Consider the following 21,255-nt stretch of genomic DNA (forward strand, 5'->3'; position numbering starts at 1 on the left):
CTTCACTGGTCAAAATACATGTTGAGCGACCCACCATTCGATGTGCTGTAAGACTGATCTTATCTTCAACAAATAGGGCCTGATTTATTTGTTCACTATGCAAGTCTGATGGTGAAATAGGGCACAACAATGCCAGCCTATGGGATAATATCAGCCCTGATCAGACCATTTCTTGCTGTATGTCATATAAACTCAGGAATGAGCATTAGGCAATTATTTTTAGTCTTTTTGCCACCTAATCAGCACTCTCCTGTCCTATTTAAATGCTGTTTTATCTTTGTTTTGGTATTTCTTGCAAATTCTCCTGAAGAGTGGAAGAAGAAAAGCTTTGACAAAATGTGCATTTTTCTCAGCAACGCACAAATTCAATCCTTCCAAAAGACTAAAAATGTATCATTCCAAAAGGCAGATTAAGACACATAAATGGTTCTTTATTTCCCCTTAGCTCTGACATGATCGTTACAAGTTATCAGTGGTGAGATTTCTAAGGAAATGACTGAAGTGGTTAGAGTTTCCTGTTGGGTTCTAATTGGATACAGCTCAGAGTAAATAATCTGACCATGAGGGAAGAATCATTTCCCTTAGTTACTGTGTGATGTGGTACTGAGGAAAAATGTGATGATCTCTGTTGCTGGCAAGTTCTAAATAAAAGCTCCACATGCCAGAGATAGAAATCAAGCCATTTGAAGTAATAACAATTTCTTGCAAAGAGAGCTATGAGAACATAGGATCACAGCTTCTTGTAGAGAATGTGTAAATGTTAGCATACAATAGTTCAGCGGTTGAGGGAGCACACATATCATTTCTTAGAAATAACATGAGAGATACTGTTGGAGGAGGAGTGTCCTATATTTATCAAAATGAAAGGTGTCTACTTCATCCTCCTATCCCTGCATCAGTCTTCACTGTTAAAATGATGGAAAGGGAAGCTTATAATCAAGATGGTCTAGCAAATGTCAAATGGGGTTTCAAAAATATCTAAGTGGTCAAATTAAGTCAAATTACTTTGACTGTAACATTGTAAACCTGAATAATAACAATCAATTGTGTTCACCGCAGGACAAAAGAATTCACAGAAGCACGAGGAATGCGAAAAGGAGTTTCGAAGGTGATGGTGGTGGTAACTGATGGTGAATCACATGACAGCTACAATCTACAAAACGTGATTGAAAACTGTGAAAAGGATAAAATTCGGAGGTTTGCGATTGCGGTAGGTACCTGATATACTCATACCGCATTTGCAGGCCAATTCCCCGATTGGCTCCTATGAGAAGCAACACTCACAGTGAACATGTTTTAGAAAATCAGAATCCACTGTTGCTTGATTTTCCATCCATCAGTGATGCTCTCTGTGAGCAATATGTCTGGATAAAGCATTAGGTTTATTTTTATTTGAGTTAACAGTTCAGTGTTTCTATTGCTTTTGGCATCTTCAACAACTGTTCCAATCATTCTTCTTCCCCTTTTATTTGAGTGGTTTAATTCACTGCCACTTCTTTTTCAGGTATGCCCTCATTGAAGAAATACTGCTCTTCTCTCCAACTGGATTTCCATTTTAATATTTTGGATCGTTCACCTTCATTGCTTTCTATTTTGCTTCTGATGTTTGATAACAGTGTTTGCCAACATGGATAGACAGTTGACCTGGGGAAATCACAGCATGTCAAGCAGCATCAGAGGAGGACGGGATGAAAGGTTTCAACCTGAAATGTTGATTCCCTCCTCTGTTGCTGCTTAAGCTGCTGTCCTTTTTTAAGCTCAACTGTCTATCCACTCTGACTCTCCAGCATCTGCAGTTCTCACTATCTCCAGTACACGGTTTCCAAAAACTCACTTTCCTCAACATGGACCTCAACCTGAGCTACAAATCTTCTCAAAACTCGCTAAAAGTCACTTTCCCAGCTAGTTTCCTTCCTCAGTAACTATCTTTGCCTGAACCCACACGGATTCCAACTGATATATTCATCCCTCATGTTTCGAGAATGACAGCTATTACTGAGGCATATAATACTCCTTGGACAACTGTTTTGGCCACAGCCTGAGGTCCACTCTCAATGCCATGTGCTGCCACACATACATTCTCGACTATGCTGTTCATCAGAATCACTTCACACTATTTCAAAACTGCCCTACACCCCAGTCCAGTTCATTCTATATCTCACTCAATGCCTCAAACTTTCTCTTCCTTTCAGATGTGAGGGAACACAGCCACAAGAACTCACTGGCTCTGTCATTCCTAAAACATCCCTCTGACATCCCTCTGGATTCTTCCTCCCATCCCCTTTCCTCTGACTCATTTCTTCTTCCAACCCCACCCCTTGCTGTGTATTTATTATACCCTCTGCCCTTCCCCTCTCTGATGCAAATGATCTGTGCTCTGCAAAGGACTTAGTTTTATCCCTTTGCATCCTGATCTCAATGAATTTCGGGCATGACACGGCATTGAAGTTTTCATCCATCATCTTCGCTTTTGTGACCTCTTCTTTGGAGAGGAGTCCTCTCCCCATCACACAGACCCTTTCAGTCATTTTCAGTATGCCCCTTTACCTTGACTGCTCCCTCTGGTCTTTTACCTGCACTTGACCTCATCCTTGAAAACAGCCAACTTTACATCTCCTATCTGAATTTGTCTGCTCACCTCATTCACCTAACCTGTCTTCCTCTGAACTTGCTGCACTCCCAAATTTCATTGTTGAACCTGCCAATAAGGATGGTGCCATTGACGGCAGGTATGCTCACCTCCATCTTGCAGAGGCTGAGCGCCATCTCTCAGACATTTCCTTCTGATTCCAAAGAAGCTGGGTGCCAGCTATGCCTGTCTCTGTGTAGAGTGTGTGAAGTAACCCTTGTTCCAGTCCTACCTGGTCCCCCATCCATAACTCTTCCTCCAATTCACCTTTGATGGCTTTGCAATTGGTTCCTGCGCTCAGTTTTTTTCCATTTTCCACCCTGCTCTCACCTTCACCTGGTCCATCTCTGACTCTTCCCTTCCTTTCCTTTGCTTCACTGTTTCCATTTCTATGGATAGGCTGGCCACCAATATCCACTACAAACTCACCAACTCCAACTGCTACCTGGTCTACACTTTCTCACACTCTGCTTCCTATGAGGACTGCGAGCTGTTCTCCCAGTTTCTCCATCTCGGTTACCCCTTTTCTGATGATGCCACCTTCGATCAGGCTGCCTCCAACATGTCCTCCTTTATCCTCAACTGATCAATCACCTCAGTCATGTTTAGTCCATTTCCCAAACTTCTGCTTTCTCACCTTGGTCTCTCCCAGAACAACTGTCAGGTTTCCTTATCCTCATTTTCGATTCCACCATTCAAAGAATCACCATTCCCCATTTCTACCACCCATCCACAATATGTGACACCTGAGACATCTTTCCCTCCCCCCACTGTCAGTTTTCCGCGAGGTCTGGTCCTTCTGTGACACCCTCATCAGTTCTGAGGCTTCTTCATTGCCCCATGAACCTTCCCATGCAATTGCAGAAGATGTAACACCTCCCCATTCACATACTTCCTCCTCACTGTTCAAGGCCCTAAAATGTTTTCCAGGTGGAGCAATATTCTACTTATATTTCTTTCAAACTTGTTTACCATATTTGCTGCTCACAAAGCACTCCATAGTGCACAATGGTGAGGCAAATGCAATCTGGATGAGGATTTTGTGGAGCACCTCTCCTCTATAAGTGCTTTCCTCTTCAGTAAACCATCTTGCTTCCATGATAATGCTTCTGTTCTGCATCTGCCACAGTGTTCCAGTGAAGCTTAGCACAAGTTGGAGGAACAACACTTATTGCATTGGCCCTAGCCTCTGTTACTCAATACTGAGCTCCACAACCTCAGAGGATGTCATCTGTTCTCCATTTTAGTTATAACTGTCCTCTTCTGGCTGTATCTTAATTGTGTCTTCTTGACTTTGCTGTCAATACAGCAGACCCAATTTCCAATTTGCACACCTATCAATTACATGGTTACATTTCTATCTCTCCTTTACCAGTATTCACATTCCCTAAGTCATTGACCCTCGATGCCTTCACCATTAGTTCCACTCAGTCCTACTCCGTCTTTCTCAAGAGCAAAACAAACACTATTTTTCAAACTCTTTCGGTTCTGAAAAACAGTCATATCAAACTCAACATGTTAGCTCTGTTTCTTTATCCACAGATGTTGCCTGACCTGCTGAGTTTCTCCAATATTTACTGTGGTGATTTCAGATGTCTAACATCCACAGTATTATATTTTAATGTTCTAGAGACATGGATTCAAATGAAGGGTGGTGAAATTTAAACTCAACTGAATCTGGAATTTAATGTTGGTGTAACGATAATTGTGTAGTGGTGATCCTTATGGTAAAATCCAGTTTGGTTTTCTTATGTATTTTAGAGAAGGGATTTAGCTATCCTTACCTGGTCTGGCTTACATGTGACTCTAAACCCAGAGCAGTTTCTTCCGAAATGACCAATCTGTTCAAGGGCAATTATGAATGGGCAACAAACATCAGGCTTGCAAGTGGTGGCCACATGCTGTACAAGGATAAAGAAATCAAAATTTTGCAAAATAGATCCATTTAGAAGTTAAACACTGTGGCTCACTATTGTTGTCAATGAAAAAAATATGCCTTCCTTAAATTTTTTTATGTCACGTTTATTCTCTAATACTGTTTGATCTATTGCAAGGACCACATTCTCTGAGTTGGATATTACCGCCCCCCCCCCCCCAAATGAGATGTGTTTTCCGTGATGTTATTCAGGGAAAGTACAACATTCTTCTGGGGCCATATTCCCAGCCATACCCAAACTAGCCTCAATATGTAAGGAGGGGGAGGGGCAGGTGACTGTTCAGGTGCTCATGATGCTGCCCAACCCAAGGCATATTGTAACTCATAAGTGGCTGATTATTGCTCATTTAAGGCCCTTAGTACACTTTGGTGATTATAATTCTCTTGTTGGTAGCAGATGGACAAGAGTGGGCAGGTTGTTTTATTTTACTGGCCTTTCATTTAATGGTGGGCAGGAGAGGTTTACCCATTTTCAGAACATACTGTCCACATTTGAGGAAATGATCTTGATACCCAGTATGTATCTATTAGTCTGGGTTTCAAAAACCTACCCCCCTGTATCCCTCCCTAGATTCCTAATACTTACTTGTCCAAAACCTTGGACTTGCCTGAGTCTGGTCATCATGTCTTTTTTTCGGCAATTTTGTGCAATTCCAGCAGCACAAACTGCTCAGTCCTGGGGCTGTTAGACCTGTTGGCCAATCGGATTTCCTCCTTTTGAGGGCAGAGGTCAACTCACATCCCATTACGTCCACTGGCAGTATGGTTTGTTTAAGGAGGTATAAAGTCAATTAATTCTATTCTCAAAATAACAATTACTGTAGATTGTTCATTACCCTGAGATGAGAAGCTTTTTCACATGTGGTTTGCTAAAGAACATTGAACATCCCCGTCCAGTTAAAATTGAATGGCAGATGACTTTGCAAATGGACCTTTCTCTCATTAAAAACCTACTACAATTCTGAAGGGGAGGGGTGAACAGCCAGCTGTCATGGTGCAGATAGGCACCAATGATATAGGTAATAAATGGGATGCGGTCCTACAGGCAGAATTTAGGGAGTTAGGATCTAAGTTAAAAAGTAGGACCTCAGAGGTAGAAATCTCAGGATTAGGTGGAAGTGGGTACTGCAGATGCTGGAGATTAGAGTCAAGATTAGAGTAGTGCTGGAAAAGCACAGCAGGTCAGGCAGCATCGGAGGAGCAGGAAAATTGACATTTTGGGCATTCCTGATGAAGGGCTTTTGCCCAAAACGTCAATTTTCCTGCTCCTTGGATGCTGCCTGACCTGCCGTGCTTTTCCAGCACCACTCTAATCTCAGGATTGGTACCAGTGCCACGTGCTCAGACTAAAAATGAAAGAGTAGGCAGGATGAATGAGTGGCTTTAGAGACAGTGCAGGAGGAGGGGTTCAGATTTTTGGGACATTGGGACCGGTTCTGGGGGAGGTGGGGACTGTTGCAAATCAGATGGTCTACACCTGGACTGGCAAAGAACCAATGTCCTTGGGGGTGCTTTTGCTAATGCTGTTGGGGAGGGTTTCAACTAATGTGGCAGGGGCTGGGAACCTAGTGAGGAGGTTAGTGGACTGTAAGGAGGTAGTAACTAAAGCCAATAAGAAACTAGATAATGAAGTCAGCGTAAGGGGAAGAGTAGGCAGAGATCAGATGATGAATGCAAAGGGACAGGTGGTTTGTGGTGCATTTGTTTTAATGTGAAAAGTGTAGTAGGTAAGGCAGATGAACTAAGGGCTTGGATTAGTACCTGGGAGTATAATGTTATTGCTATTACTGAGACTTGGTTGAGGGAAGGGCAAGATTGGCAACTAAATATCCCAGGATATAGATGCTTCAGGCAGGATAGAAAAGGAGGTAAAAGGGATGGAGGAGTTGCAATACTGGTCAGAGAGGATATCACAGTTGTGCTGAAGGAGGGCACTATGAAAGACTTGAGCAGTGAGGCAATATGGGCAGAGCTCAGAAATAGGAAGGTTGCAGTAACAATGTTGGGGCTGTACTACAGGCCTCCCAACAGTGAGTGTGAGTTAGAGGTGCAAATGAGTAAACAGATTATGGAAAGATGTAGGAGCAACAGGGTAGTGGTGATAGGAGATTTTAATTTTCCCAACATTGACTGGAATTCACTTAGTGTTATAGGTCTAGATGGACCAGGATTTGCAAGGTGCATCCAGAAGGGTTTTCTAGAGCAATATGTAAATGGTCCAAGTCGGGAAGGGTTGAAACTTTATTGCTGGACTGTTCCAGCAATAAAGTTTCAACTTTGATCTCCAGCATCTGCAGACTCACTTTCTCCAAGTCGGGAAGGGACCATACTGGACCTGTGATCACAATTCCGTAAGCTTTAGAATACTCATGGACAAAGACGAGAGTGATCCTAAAGGAAGAGTGCTAAATTGGTTCAGACAACTATACCAAAATTTGGCAGGGGAATGTAAATTGGGAGTAGCTGTTTGAGAGTAAATCCACGTTTGATATGTGGGAGGTTTTTAAAGGGAGGTTAATTAGAACGCAGGAGAGACTGTTGTCCCTGTGAAAATGAGGGATAGAAATGGCAAGGTTAGGGAACCGTGGATGACAGGTGAAATTGTGAGACTAGCTAAGAGGAAAAAGCGAGCACACATAAGGTCTAGGCAACTGAAAACAGACAAAGCTGTGGACGACTATCGGGAATGTAGGACCAATCTGAAATGAGGGATTAGGAGGGCTAAAAGGGGTCATGAAATGTCTTTAACAAACAGGGTTAAGGAAAATCCCAAAGCCTTTTATTCGCATATAAGGAACAAGAGGGTAACTAGAGAAAGGGTTGGCCCACTCAAGGACAAAGGAGAGAAGTTATGCGTGGAGTCAGAGAAAATGGGTGAGATTCTTAATGCGTATGTTGCATTAGTATTCACTGAGGAGAGAGACATGGTGGATGTTGAAGTTAGGGATAGATGTTTGATTACTCTAGGTCAAGTCGGCATAAGGAGGGAGCAAGTGTTGAGTATTTTAAAAGGTATTAAAGTGGACAAGTCCCCACTGAGAGAAGTGAGAGAGAAAATAGTTGGGGCCTTAACAGATAGCCATTCCTGAAGAAGGGCTTATGCCCGAAACGTTGATTCTCCTGTTCCCGGGATGCTGCCTGACCTGCTGCGCTTTTCCAGCAACACATTTTCAGCCTTAACAGATACCTTTGCAGCATCCTTGAACACAGGTGAGGTCCCGGAGGACTGGAGAATTGTTAATGTCATCCCCTTGTTTAAGAAGGGTAGCAGGGATAATCCAGGTAATTATAGACCAGTGAGCCTGATGTCAGTGTTAGAGAAGCTGCTGGAGAAGATATTGTGGGATAGGATCTATTCCCATTTGGAACAAAATGGGCCTATCAGTGGCAGTCACTATGGTTTTGTGCAGGGAAGGCCATGTCTTACCAACTTAATACAATTCTTTGAGGAAGTGACAAAGTTGCTTGGTGAGGGAAGGGCTGCAGGTGTTATATACATGAACTTCATTAAGGTGTTTGATAAGGTTCCCCATGGTAGGCTGATGGAGAAAGTGAAATCGCATTGGTGGAGTAGCAGATAGTGAAGGGGACAGTCAGAGACTGCAGCAGAATATTGATAGGTTGGAAAGTTGCGCAGTGAAATCTGGGCAAGATGGAGTTCAATCCGGACAAATGCGAGGTGATGCATTTTGGGAGATCCAATTAATTAGTGAGCTATATGGTAAATGGAAAAGCCCTGGGGAAAATTGATGTACAGAGAGATCTGGGTGTTCAGGTCCATTGTACCCTGAAGGTAGCAATGCAGGAGGATAGAGTGGTCAAGAAGCCATAGGGCATGCTTTCCTTCAACGGACGGGGTATTGAGTACAAGAGTTGGCAGATGATGTTACTGTTCAGCCACATTTGGAATACTGCATACCGTTCTGGTCACCACTTTACCAAAAGGATGCCGATGCTTTGGAGAGGGTATAAAGGAGGTTCACCAGGATGTTGCCTGGTATAGAGGGCACTAGCTATGAAGAGCGATTGAGTAGATTAAGATTATTTTCATTAGAAAGATAGAGATTGATGGGGGATCTGACTGAGGTCTACAAAATCATGCGAGGTATAGACAGGGTGGATAGCAAGAAGCTTTTTTTCCAGAGTGGGGGGTCTCAATTATTGGGGGATCACGAGTTCAAGGTGAGAAGGAAAAGGTTTAAGGGAAATATACGTGAAAGTTCTTTACATAGAGAGTGGTGGGTGCCTGAAACGTGTGGCCAGTGGAGGTAGTAGAGGCAGGCATGATAGCATCATTTAAGATATATCTAGACAGATACATGAATGGGCAGGGAGCAGAGGGATACAGACCCTTGGAAAATAAGCAACAGGTTTAGATAGAGGATCTGGATCGGTGCAGGCTTGGAGGACTGAAGGGCTTGATCCTGTGCTGTAATTTTCTTTATACTTTGTTCTAATTCATGGAAATCACCACATGGTAGCATTTTTAATTGTTGATAGTTTCCATCAGTAGAAACCAAATCCTGGAGAGGTCAGATTACCATACACTTCATCATGTTACAGGAAACATTTGTTATTTTTGTGGGTTAGTTTAAGCAGCCCACAGCCCAAACAAATTAAAAATGTACACTTCAACACGCTGATGGAAAATGATGAACTCCAAGAGATGTTTGGTGCAGAGATGGACAATGTTTTAAGTGATAAAGCAGCAAAGGCATATTATTCCTGGACTATTAATCCAAGAAACTCAGCTAATTTGACCCATATTCAAATCCAGCCATGGCAGATGGCAGAATTTCAATTCAAAAACGAAATTTGGAATTAAGAATCTACTAATGACCGTGAAACCATTGTTATTGTCAGGAAATACCGTCTGATTCACTAATGTCTTTCACAGAAGGGAAAACCATCCCCACCTGGTCTAGCCTACATGTGACTCCAGGCTCATAGCAATGTGGTTGACTCTTAACTGCTCTTTGAAATGGCTGAGCAAGCTAATCAGTTCAACAGCAGCTCGGAGCAGGCAATAAATGCTGGCCAGCCAACGGTGTCCTTGTCCTGCAAGTGCATGAAGAAATGTGAGGAAGAAGTCCCAGTTTGGTGTTGGACATTGAATGTTTGACAATATTCAGTTTGGAAAATTGCTAAAATCCTTTTTTAGACTTCATCTCCTTTCTATTGAATGACAACATTGCTTGTCATGCATTTCAATTTCTGTCTCATCTCCCTTACCCAGTGTCTAATGAAAAGTAAAGATATTCAATAAATATTTCTTGGGCTTATCTTAGAATTCCATAATAACCAGGCCAACAGACTTATCAGTGAGATTGAAAGACTATGTATTAAATTTAACTCTGTACTCTTCAAAAATGCATATGTAAATCTGAAATTCTGATAATTATCTAATTACACCATACAAATGTTGGGCTGTCATTTCAGTAACTACCTTGCATTCTGTAAATTTTAACCAATTTCTACATTCTACTTTAGGTGCTTGGCAGCTACAACAGAGGAAATCAAAGTGCTGACAGATTTCTAAAAGAAATAGAGTTTATCGCAAGTTCACCTAAAGATAAACATTTTTTCAATGTATCAGATGAAAAAGCACTGGTGACAATAGCAGAAGCCCTTGGAGAACAAATCTTTGCTTTGGAAGGTAGGCCATGCTATTTTTTCCCTATTTATCATTCCAGTTTTAAATCATGTTTTGTAAGATAAATCAACAACTTCAGGTGTTGTTGAACAAAGCAAAGGTTAATATAGTCTTCAAATTGTATGGGAGCAACAATGATTTAACTCAAAGAACAATCCTACATCAGCCCTCAATCAAATCACATTTTCTGATTATTCAGATTGCTGTTAGAAATACAAAGGAACTCAACATATGGTTGTCAAGCCCTCAGGATTGGCTTATAGTTTCTGTTAACCTTCAAAACACTCTGAAAGCAATTCAAGAGGAAAATAAATAAATGCTAAATTAATATAATATATTTATTAGTATATAAAGGACATACATTTGTAAAAAAAGAGCTACAGCTGTTCAGAGCAGGGTTACAGGGATAGGGTAGGGAGATGGGTCTTGATGGGATGCTCTTCGGAGGGTCAGTGTGGACTTTTGGCTGAAGGCTTGCTTTCACACAACAGGGATTCTATGATTCTATTGTCACTCATTGATCTGGATTTTGCAGTGAGTAATAAAGTGGCAAAATCCACTGATCTGCGGAAAGGTGCCACAAGATCAAGTGAGTTCTGTGGCATGGAGCCACATTTCCTGATTTAGATTTATTTCTGGCACTGCCTACAGTGGATTTTCAGGATCCAACAATATGGATACCATGGAGCAGGCTAAGCAGTCAATCATATTGAGGAGTTCTCACAGATAGCAAGCCTGGGAGCAACAGCAGGGTTTTGCGCAATTTTTAGTTTTGTGCCAGATGTAAGTGATGGTGGGAAGGAAAATCACATCATGGAGTCACTTCAGGATTGTCAAAAAGAGTCAAAAACAGAGGAACTGTGTGTGAGAATGCCTTTGCATGAGGGATTATCCCTCAGCCTCATGGGAACTTGTAAGTAACCTGAACAGGTTTATTTTGCTGAGCTAAGGTTTACACTTATTTAACAGCAAAAGAGCTAAAATAAACCATAAAAACAATGGATCACCATAAAAAGACCAATTGAGAGTCAGATATACTTATTAACTGAATTCATGTCTCACTATGACAGAGCCTCAACAATCAGTAGCTATAAAAACAAAGAACTATGGATGCTGGAAATCTGAAACAGAAATCCCCCCAGAATGTCTGCAGAAGGATCACTGGACCCAAAATGTTAATCCTGCTTTCTCTTCACAGATGCTGCCCCACCTGCTGAGTTTCTCCAGCTATTTCTGTTTGTGCTGCAGAATCCACAGACTATTTTGTGAGCAGACGCAGAGTAAAGAGCTTATTATGGGATTTTCAGATGGGTAGTCAACAAACAGAATTATCGAGTTAACGGTCAATTTCAGCCCATGGAAAATCTGAATGATCTGTTCGACAAACAGCAGACTTATACCATCACAGCATTGCTGAAGGATCACATACATTGCAAAGCAATCCTCGTGGGTTGATGAAACTTAAAGGTCTTGAGTACAAACTTGACAGTTGACACAATCTCTAAAACACTCAAACATAACAAGACATATGGAAGGTGTTATCTTCTCCAGGCATGGAGGAAGTGCCTGGCTTTTAATCAATTTGGCAAGGCAAATAGCAGAAAAGGCTTTTGATCAAGTCAGTGCATCAGAGCAACAGTGATGCAGCTGAAAAGAATTGTGTACTGACCTAAACAGACCGGGCACAAGAAGTATTTTCAGAGTTATAAAGAGATCATCAGTATGCTGTCAGAGGCACAAACATGAAGTGATCAATAAACCAGAACATTACAATGTAGGCAACTAGACAAAGAGTGATCACATGTTTCACACTGTTAGCATCATAGAAACATCGATATCATCACATTTGTAAAAATTCAAATTATTTGTCGTCAGACAACTAATGACTAATGAAAGTCTAGGAAGAGAAAAATGGAAGTTCAAGATAAATCTAACTTTGAAAACACTATCTCAGCAACTGACAAAGTTGAATGAAGAGCTAAATGAGAAACAAAGGAAACAGGATGAACTACAAGCTCTGTGTCATCAATCCGATGAATAGATTGCTGGTTCACAGAAGATCTAGAGAAACTCACAGCTTTTCCAAATCAAGCTCATCCTGATGTGGAGGAGCCGGTGTTGAACTGGGATGTACAAAGTTAAAGATCACACAACACCAGGTTATAGTCCAACAGGTTTATTTGGAAGTACTAGCTTTCGGAGCACTGCTCCTTCATTAGGTGGTTGTGGAGTGTCAGATTGTAAAACACAGAATTTATAGCAAAAGTTTACAGTATGATGAAACTGAAATTATATATTGAAAAAGACTTGGATTGTTTGTTAAGTCTCTTATCTTTTAGAAGAAAACATGTTGGTTTCAGTTCTTTCATATGTAAGTCGCAGAACTTTTTTAAAGTTACATTCTCAAGTGAACTTTAACAATTGGTGTCATGTCAGCCCAGATAATGCACTGAAGGCATGAGCTACCCTGTGTGAGACTCTCTGTGCCACAATGGTCAGACTGATTCTAATCTAAAAAAGGGATTTACAGAATCTTACATGGATTCATGCTTATCCTGAATAGCTGTGGAAAGATTGATTTGTGCTCACAGCAATTGTGGAGAAAATAAAATATTGAAAAACAAGTGGTGATGCACAGCACATTAAATAAGAACCTGCAGTCACTCATGAGACAGTCCTCTCAGAAATGCACATTAGCAATGATGCTGCAGTGAAAGAGCTCAGGCAGGACGCAGAGTAAACCAACAACACTAAAGCAGGAAGTTGAAGAGGTCCAGGCTGCAATGAAGGCAAAAAGAAAACCACATTTGGAAAGGCCAGACAGCCATTACCACAGATAATGAAGGCGAAATGTTTGAAGTTTTGAAAATTTCAGGATACAAACCAGAAGTTACAAAATGAACTTGAAGCTTTGAAGAAACAAAATAGTAGTAGCTAAGAAAAGTCGAATGACTCAAACAGCTTGAGAATTGAGATTAGTCAAAAGCTAATCTAGTGCAAAAGTTGGCAGTGTTCTGTCAGGATAAGCAAATTCTGGAACTGCAACTACAGTCCATGAGAGAAAATAAAACAATGCAAATAGAAATGGCAGAAGTATCTCTCGATTGGAAATTGTTCTGAACCCAGCTGTTGATGTTATTAGAGAGGTCACACACCAGAATTAAACCTGGTTTGCAAGATCATATGTTTAATTTTTACAGTTGGGTAATATGATGTTTAGTCATTGAAACAGATTCATACAAGGGGCTTATGACACAAAAGAATGAAAAAAAGGGAGAGTTTTATGACAGTTAGATAGATCTTAGCACAAATATCAAAGCAAAGTTTCAATCTGTTTCCTACTATCCACTATAGACATTCAGTCCCAAAGGAATATCACTCCTATCTCAATGTTCTAAACCTCAACTGACCTTCTCCATTTTGTTTCCTTGAACTGTGGAGACAATTTTATGATTCCTTTCTGACTTTGCCAACATGAAACTCTCACATTTATGATGGCCTCAGTTTCTTAGTTCTAACAATTTGAAGATTTTTATCTGAACTCTCATGGCATGAAAGCTTCAATCAAAACACATCAGCCAAGGTGACTGGTTCCCTGAACTGATAGATCTCTTTGGTGCCTTCTGAACTGAACACTTGAGTTTTTCTCAAGTAAAAACCTGAATCTAGGTGTTTACTTTTCCTGCTATAAACACAATAGTAAAAATATTTAATCTATTAACAATACAGTGGTTCTCCAAGGCACTGAAAATGCAACTACGTGTTTTCGTGAAACTGATGGATTCAGGTCACTGTTCAAAATTGACTTTCTGACCTTTTAAAACAAAACCATCATGGAATTCATCCATATCCCTCTGCTTCTATTTTGAAATCCAGCTCAAAAATATAGCATGTATAATTTAAAAATTAACAGCGCCTCATATGATCTAGGATTTTCAGTAAATTATCTATGCAGTGTAAAGATTCATTAGCTCACTTGCTTTTGTAAATAGTTAAACTTTCTTTTGGAAAGGTAGTGAAGGCTGTATGTGTGCCTTGCTTTGAAGGAGGCTAATCTTTAATAACCCCATGTGCAGCATGTGTGTTATGTTACAACTCTGTCTTGTGATTAGTCTGCTTTGGGTTTGTAAACTGCACTCACAGAGATGAGTTGGTTGCTGTAATAGCTATTTCATAATATGTAATCTGTTTTACTGATTTAAATAAATAAACTTTATAGAGTTAATCAATTCCCCAGGACTCCTGGTGATTAGATCACAACAGTGGTGGCTAGATCATTAACTGCAAGGTCTGGTTCCATGAGTATGATGATGCCAGGCTGTTGCATAAGACCCAGATGTTTAAAAGATGACTTTAACCACAATTGACAATGGTTTAGACTAACTTTTTAATTCCATATTTTTAAAATATATTCACATTTCACCATGTGCTGTGATGGGACGTGATCCCATGTTCCCAAAGTATCAGCCTGTGTCTGTGGATTACAGTGACAATACCACTTGGTCACAACTTCTCAATTATTTCTTAAACAGAAGTGGCTGGATAAACTCAGCAGATATGGCAGCATCTATGGAAAGAAATCTGAAAAAGGGTCACTGAAACTGAAATATTAACTCTGCTTTCTCTCTACAGATGCTGCCAAACCTACTGGGTTTTTCCAGCAACTTATGTTTTTTGTTTTGTTTCTGATTTCCATCATCCTCGGTTTTTTGGGTTTGTTTAATCAATTATTTATTACCTTTATTTATTACATCCCAGTAATGGTTTCTCTTTAAGGGTTGGAACAATACAACTGACAAACAAAGAACCATCTATAGCAACCTGACTCGACCATGGAAGTGACTTCAATCTATACCTATTTACACCACTTTCGTACAGGGAGTCATGATTTGGAGATGCTGGTGTTGGACTGGGGTGTACAAAGTTTAAAGATCACACAACACCAGGTTATAATCCAACAGGTTTAATTGGAAGCACTAGCTTTCAGAGCACTGCTCCTTCACAGATGGTTATGATGACCTGATGACAACCATCTGATGAAGTAGCAGTGCTCTGAAAGCTAGTGCTTCCAATTAAACCTGTTGGACTATAATCTGGTGTTGTGTGATTTTTAACTTCATACAGCGAGTGTCTGCAATGATGTTGGAGTTACAGGCTGAGTTAAACTCAACTTCACTTTTGAGGCCAATTGGCCAAATGTTCTATAAGCAACTTCATGGGATCGGCTAGTAAAATAAAGTCAGAAAGATAACTTGTTTTAATAAGTTGTAGAATTACAACATGCCATTCCTTTCGTATACACTTATGCTTAGGCTTCTGTGAAATAAATGATTTTACTAATGATCACTCTTAATTTATTAGCAACTAGTGACCAGCAAGCTGCCTCTTTTGAGATGGAAATGTCACAAGCTGGGTTCAGTTCACACCATACAGAGGTAAGAGTGTCTTCCTTGACTTAAGCTCATATGTCAATCTATATTTTGAATTAGCACACTGCTACAATCAGGATTCCTGTTCGTTTTTCCAACAGGACTAACCTTTACTATGTTGCTGAGGTTTTTCAGACATGTAAAAATTGGGAATGTTTGTTGTCTGTCATATGCTTTTGCATGTATGTAAAAATATGATTGAATACAAATGTAGACTCCTTACTGGTTGAAATGAGTTGATAATGAAGAACAAGAAAAGTAAGCAACTAATTGCAGAATAATTAACTACTTTTGGTTTGCCATCGCTGAAGAAGACACAAAGGTATTCCCAGAAATGTGAGGGAAGCAAGGGTCTTTTGGAAAGAAGGAAATTATGTGTAAGATATTGTGCTGGAAAAATTCAAGTTGGTAAATATCCAGCTGTAAAGATTACTGGTTAGGCCACTTTTGGAATATTGTGTGCTATTCTGGTCTCCCTCCTATAGGAAGGATGTTGTGAAACTTGAAAGAGTTCAGAAAAGATTTACAAGGAGGTTGCCAGCATTGGAAGGTTTAAGCTATAGAGAGAGGCTGAATAGGCTGGGGCTGTTTTCCCTGGAGCATCTGAGGCTGGGGGTGACCTTAGAAGTTTATAATGTTGTGAGGGGCATGGAGAGGGTAAATAGACAAGGTTTGTTTCCTCCAGGTTGGGGTGTTATAGAACTAGAGGACATAGGTTTAGGTGGGAAGGGAAAGATTTAAAAGAGTCCTAAGGGGCAACATTTTCATGGAGAGGTAGTGTGTGTATGGTATGAGCTGCCAGAGGAAGTGGTGCAGGCTGGTATATTTACAACATCGTTGGGATGGGTATATGAATAGGAAGGATTAGAGGGATATGGGTCAAGTGCTGGCAAATGGGTCTAGATTAATTTAAGATATCTGGTCAGCGTGGGCAAGTTGGACTGAAGGATCTGTTTTCATGCGGAAATCTCTGTGACTCGATGATTCTGACCTGGTAATCTAAATCCCAGCATACTAAAGGTGATGATCATGGAAATAATGGATGTGTCATTATCCAATACTCAGCAGATCCTGAAACAGTCCCAGCAAATTGGAGGGTGATAAATGTAAAACTATTGTTTAAAATGAAGCTGGGTGAAAACTGGGATGTACACGCCAGTTAGCCTAAAAGTTGTAGTGGAGCCCATTGAAAAGGATTTGATAGTAGGACACTTGGAAAATACTATTAGGACTACACAAATTCATTGTGGATTTATGAAAGGGAAACCATGTCTGACAAATCTACAGAAGTTTTTTGAGGATATAGCTAATCAAATATATGAAACAGAACCAGTGAGTGCCGTATAAGAAAACTTTTGATAAGAGTTCCACATGGTAAGTTATTATGTTGAGTGGATGGGTTATTAGAAATATAATAGCATGGACTCTGAATTGGTTAGCTGATAGAAAACAGAGAATAGGAATAAGTGGTAGTTTTCAGAGTGAAAAGCAAACCAGATAGGGTACTGTAATGATCAGTGCTTCAGCTCCCAGTATTCACAGTACATATCAATGATTCAGTTGAGAGAATCAAGTGTAAGTTTGCTGATTTCAAAACATGAGGTGGGAGTGTGATTGATAAGGAAGACATCAAGAGGCTTCATAATAATTCAGACAAGTTGACTGAGTGGATAAAGCATGGTAAGTGTAGCATAAAATGGATAAATGTGAAGTTATCCTGTTCGGTAAGAAAAAGCAAATGTCTCTGTGTTATTTGGAAATGTTGAAATTCAAAGAGATCTCTTTCCATTACACAATGGAAGCAAGCATGGAGCAGAGCACGTAGAAAGGAAAATGGTATATGGCAAATGGCAAATCACTGAGTATGAAAGGTTATGGGGAGAAGGGAGGAAAATGGGGGTGAGGAGCATATCAGCGAATGGTAGTGTAGATTTGATGGGCCAAATGGCCTAATTTCTCCTATATCTTATGAATTTCTGGCTGTAAAAGCTGCTCTTTTTTTGAGATACTTTAGGTACTTGAGGTGATTTCCTCGAATTCCAGGAGCAGCAATTACTGTTTTATATGCTGTTGCATTGTTTTGGAACTTTGGGGAAAAAAAAGTCAAAACAACAGCAGTTTTAAAAGGGAGAAGAACAGACAAAGGAAGCACATGGTGAGGACAGTGCAGGAGAGAGAGAGAGAGAACCTGCACAGTTACTGCCTTTGCTGTTTTTGAATTCAAATATCACTGGACATCGGAGTGCATCTGGGAAAATTAACAAACAGTGAATTTCACAATTAATCTTGGAGGAACTGTTGGGCGAAGTTCACAACAGAATCAGATAAGTTAATCATTGTTTTAAGTCTGTCCAAGAGAAAGGCTTCAGTGGTGAGTACAGTAGGTTCTTTCTTGATTATATGTTTTTGGAGATAAGTCTCTAAACTTAAAATATAAGCCATAGCTATTAATTTAACCTGGGGCAGTGTTTGTAGAGGAATAAGACGGTGTTATTTTCTGGGTCTGTAGATCGTGAAGGAGCAAAAATGGCCTTTGTAGTGATATGTACTTCTTGTCAGATGTGGGAGCTTAAAGAGAGTTTAAGGGTTACTGCGGATTATATCTGCCATAAATGCTGTTGGATGCGAATCTTATCAGATCGAATGGATCGGTTGGAGAGACAGTAAGAAGCGATGAGGAATTTGCAACAGCAACACTATGTGATGGATGGCAGTTATAGGAAAGGGGGAAAGTTCAGATACAGTCACATAGATGGGTTAACTCCAGCAAGGGTAAGAGAGGTAGGCACCTAGGGCAGGAGTCTTTTGTGGATATACACATTTCAAACAGGTATGCTGTTTTGGAAAATGTAGGAGGTGATGGATTCTCAGGGGAACGTAGCACGAACAGTCAAGTTGCTGGTATTGAGACTGGCTCTAATGCAACAAGGGGTACTTCAGCTTCCAAGAGATCAATTGTGTTAGGGGATTCTGTAGTCAGAGGTACAGACAGACGTTTCTGTGGCCAGCAGAGAAAAAGTAGAATAGTATGTTGTTTCCCTGGTGCCAGGATCAAGGATGTCTGAAGGGAGATTACAGAGAGTTAGGCAGAAATTTAAAAAGGAGGTCCTCAAGGGTAGTAATATTTGGATTACTCCCAGTGCTATGAGCTATTGAGGGCAGGAATAGGGGGAAAGAGCAGATGAATGCATGGCTGAGGAGCTGGTTTATGGGAGAAGGATTCACATTTTTGGATCATTGGAATCTCTTTTGGGGTAGAAGTGACCTGTACAAGAAGGACGGATTGTACCTAAATTGGAAGGGGACTAATATACTGGCAGGGAGATTTGCTAGAACTGCTTGGGAGGATTTAAACTAGTAAGGTGGGGGGTGGGACCCAGGGAGATAGTGAGGAAAGAGATCAATCTGAGACGGGTATAGTTGAGAACAGAAGAGAGTTAAACAGTCAGGGTAGGCAGGGACATGGTAGGACTAATAAATTAAACTGCATTTATTTCAATGCAAGGGGCCCAACAGAGAAGGCAGATGAACTCAGGACATGGTTAGGAACATGGGATTGGATACCATAGCAATTACAGAAACATGGCTCAGGGATGGGCAGGACTGGCAGCTTAATATTCCAGGATACAAATGCTGCAGGAAGGATAGAAAGGGAGGCAAGAGAGGAGGGGGAGTGGCATTTTTGATAAGGGATAGCATTACAACTGTGCTGAGGGAGGATATTCCCGGAAATACATCCAGGGAAGTTATTTGGGTGGAACTGAGAAATAAGAAAGGGATAATCACCTTATTGGGATTGTATTATAGACCCCCTAATAGTCAGAGGGAAATTGAGAAACAAACTTGTAAGGAGATCTCAGGTATCTGTAAGAATAATAGGGTAGTTTATGTTAGGGGATTTTAACTTTCCAAACATCGAATGGGACTGCCATAGTGTTAAAGGTTTAGATGGAGAGGAATTTGTTAAGTGCATGCAAGACAATTTTCTGATTCAGTCTGTGGATGTACATACTAGAGAAGGTGCAAAACTTGACCTACTCTTGGGAAATAAGGCAGGGCAGGTGACTGAGGTGTCAGTGGGGAAGCACTTTGGGGCCAGCGACCATAATTCTATTTGTTTTAAAATAGTGATGGAAAAGGATAGACCAGATCTAAAAGTTGAAGTTCTAAATTGGAGAAAGGCCAATTTTGACGGTATTAGGCAAGAACTTTCGCAACCTGATTGGAGGCAGATGTTTGCAGGTAAAGTGACGGCTGAAAAATGGGAAGCCTTCAGAAATGAGATAACAAGAATCCAGAGAAAGTACATTCCTGTCAGGGGCTAATGCCCGAAACGTCAATTCTCCTGTTCCCTAGATGCTGCCTGACCTGCTGCGCTTCTCCAGCAACACATTTCCATCTCTGAAAGGAAAGGCTGGCAGGTATAGGGAATGCTGGATGACGAAAGAAATTGAGGGCTTGGTTAAGAAAAAGAAGGAAGCATATGTCAGGTATAGACAGGATAGATCGAGTGAATCCTTAGAAGAGTATAAAGAAAGTAGGAGTATACTTAAGAGGGAAATCAGGAAGGCAAAACGGGGACATGAGATAGCTTTGGCAAATAGAATTAAGGAGAATCCAAGGGGTTTTTACAAATATATTAAGGACCAAAGGATAACTCGGGAGAGAATAGGGCCCCTCAAAGATCAGCAAGGCGGCCTTTGTGTGGAGCCACAGAAAATGGGGGAGATACTAAATGAATATTTGCATCAGTATTTACTGTGGAAAAGGATATGGGAGATATAGACTGTAGGGAAATAGATGGTGACATCTCCAGGTTACAGAGGAGGAAGTACTGGATGTCTTGAAACTGGTAAAAGTGGATAAATCACAGGACCTGATCAGGTGTACCCGAGAGCTCTGTAGGAAGGCAGAGAAGTGATTGCTGGACCCCTTGCTGAGATATTTGTATCATCAATAGTCACAGGTGAGGTGCCGCAAGACTGGAGGTTGGCTAACATGGTGCCACTGTTTAAGAAGGGTGGTAAAGGCAAGCCAGGGAACTATAGACCAGTGGAACCTGACCTCGGTGGTGGGCAAGTTGTTGGAGGGAATCTTGAGGGACAGGATGTACATGTATTTGGAAAGGCAAGGACCGATTAAAGATAGTCAACATGGCTTTGTGCATGGGAAATCATGTCTCACAAAATTGATTGAGTTTTTGAAGAAGTAACAAAGAGGATTGATGAGGGCAGAGCGGTAGATATGATCTATATGTACTTCAGTAAGGCGTTCAACAAGGTTCCCCATGGGAGACTGATTAGCGAGATTAGATCTCACGGAATACAGGGAGAACTAGCCATTTGGATACAGAACTGGCTCAAAGGTAGAAGACAGAGGGTGGTGGTGGAGGGTTGTTTTTCAGACTGGAGGCCTGTGACCAGTGGAGTGCCACAAGGATCAGTGCTGGGTCCGCTACGTTTTGTCATTTACATAAATGATTGGATGTGAGCATAAGAGGTACAGTTAGTAAGTTTGCAGATGACACCAAAATTGGAGGTGTAGTTGACAGCGAAGAGGGTTACCTCAGATTACAACAGAATCTGGACAAGATGGGCCAATGGGCTGA

At 40.9% G+C, this 21,255-nt stretch overlaps 1 protein-coding gene across 1 annotated transcript in view; it reads left to right on the forward strand.

The window, feature by feature from the left end:
• itga1 (integrin, alpha 1) overlaps positions 1-21,255 on the forward strand; it is a 226,037-nt gene that overhangs the window by 96,696 nt on the left and 108,086 nt on the right. The window contains exons 8-10 of the mRNA XM_043688299.1: positions 1,060-1,210; positions 10,056-10,221; positions 15,580-15,653. Of these exons, the coding sequence (XP_043544234.1) occupies positions 1,060-1,210; positions 10,056-10,221; positions 15,580-15,653 (391 nt within the window). The remainder of the gene's footprint in view (positions 1-1,059; positions 1,211-10,055; positions 10,222-15,579; positions 15,654-21,255) is intronic.

Source organism: Chiloscyllium plagiosum, chromosome 1, assembly GCF_004010195.1.
Source record: "Chiloscyllium plagiosum isolate BGI_BamShark_2017 chromosome 1, ASM401019v2, whole genome shotgun sequence".
In the NCBI taxonomy this organism is placed as follows: Eukaryota; Metazoa; Chordata; class Chondrichthyes; order Orectolobiformes; family Hemiscylliidae; genus Chiloscyllium; species Chiloscyllium plagiosum.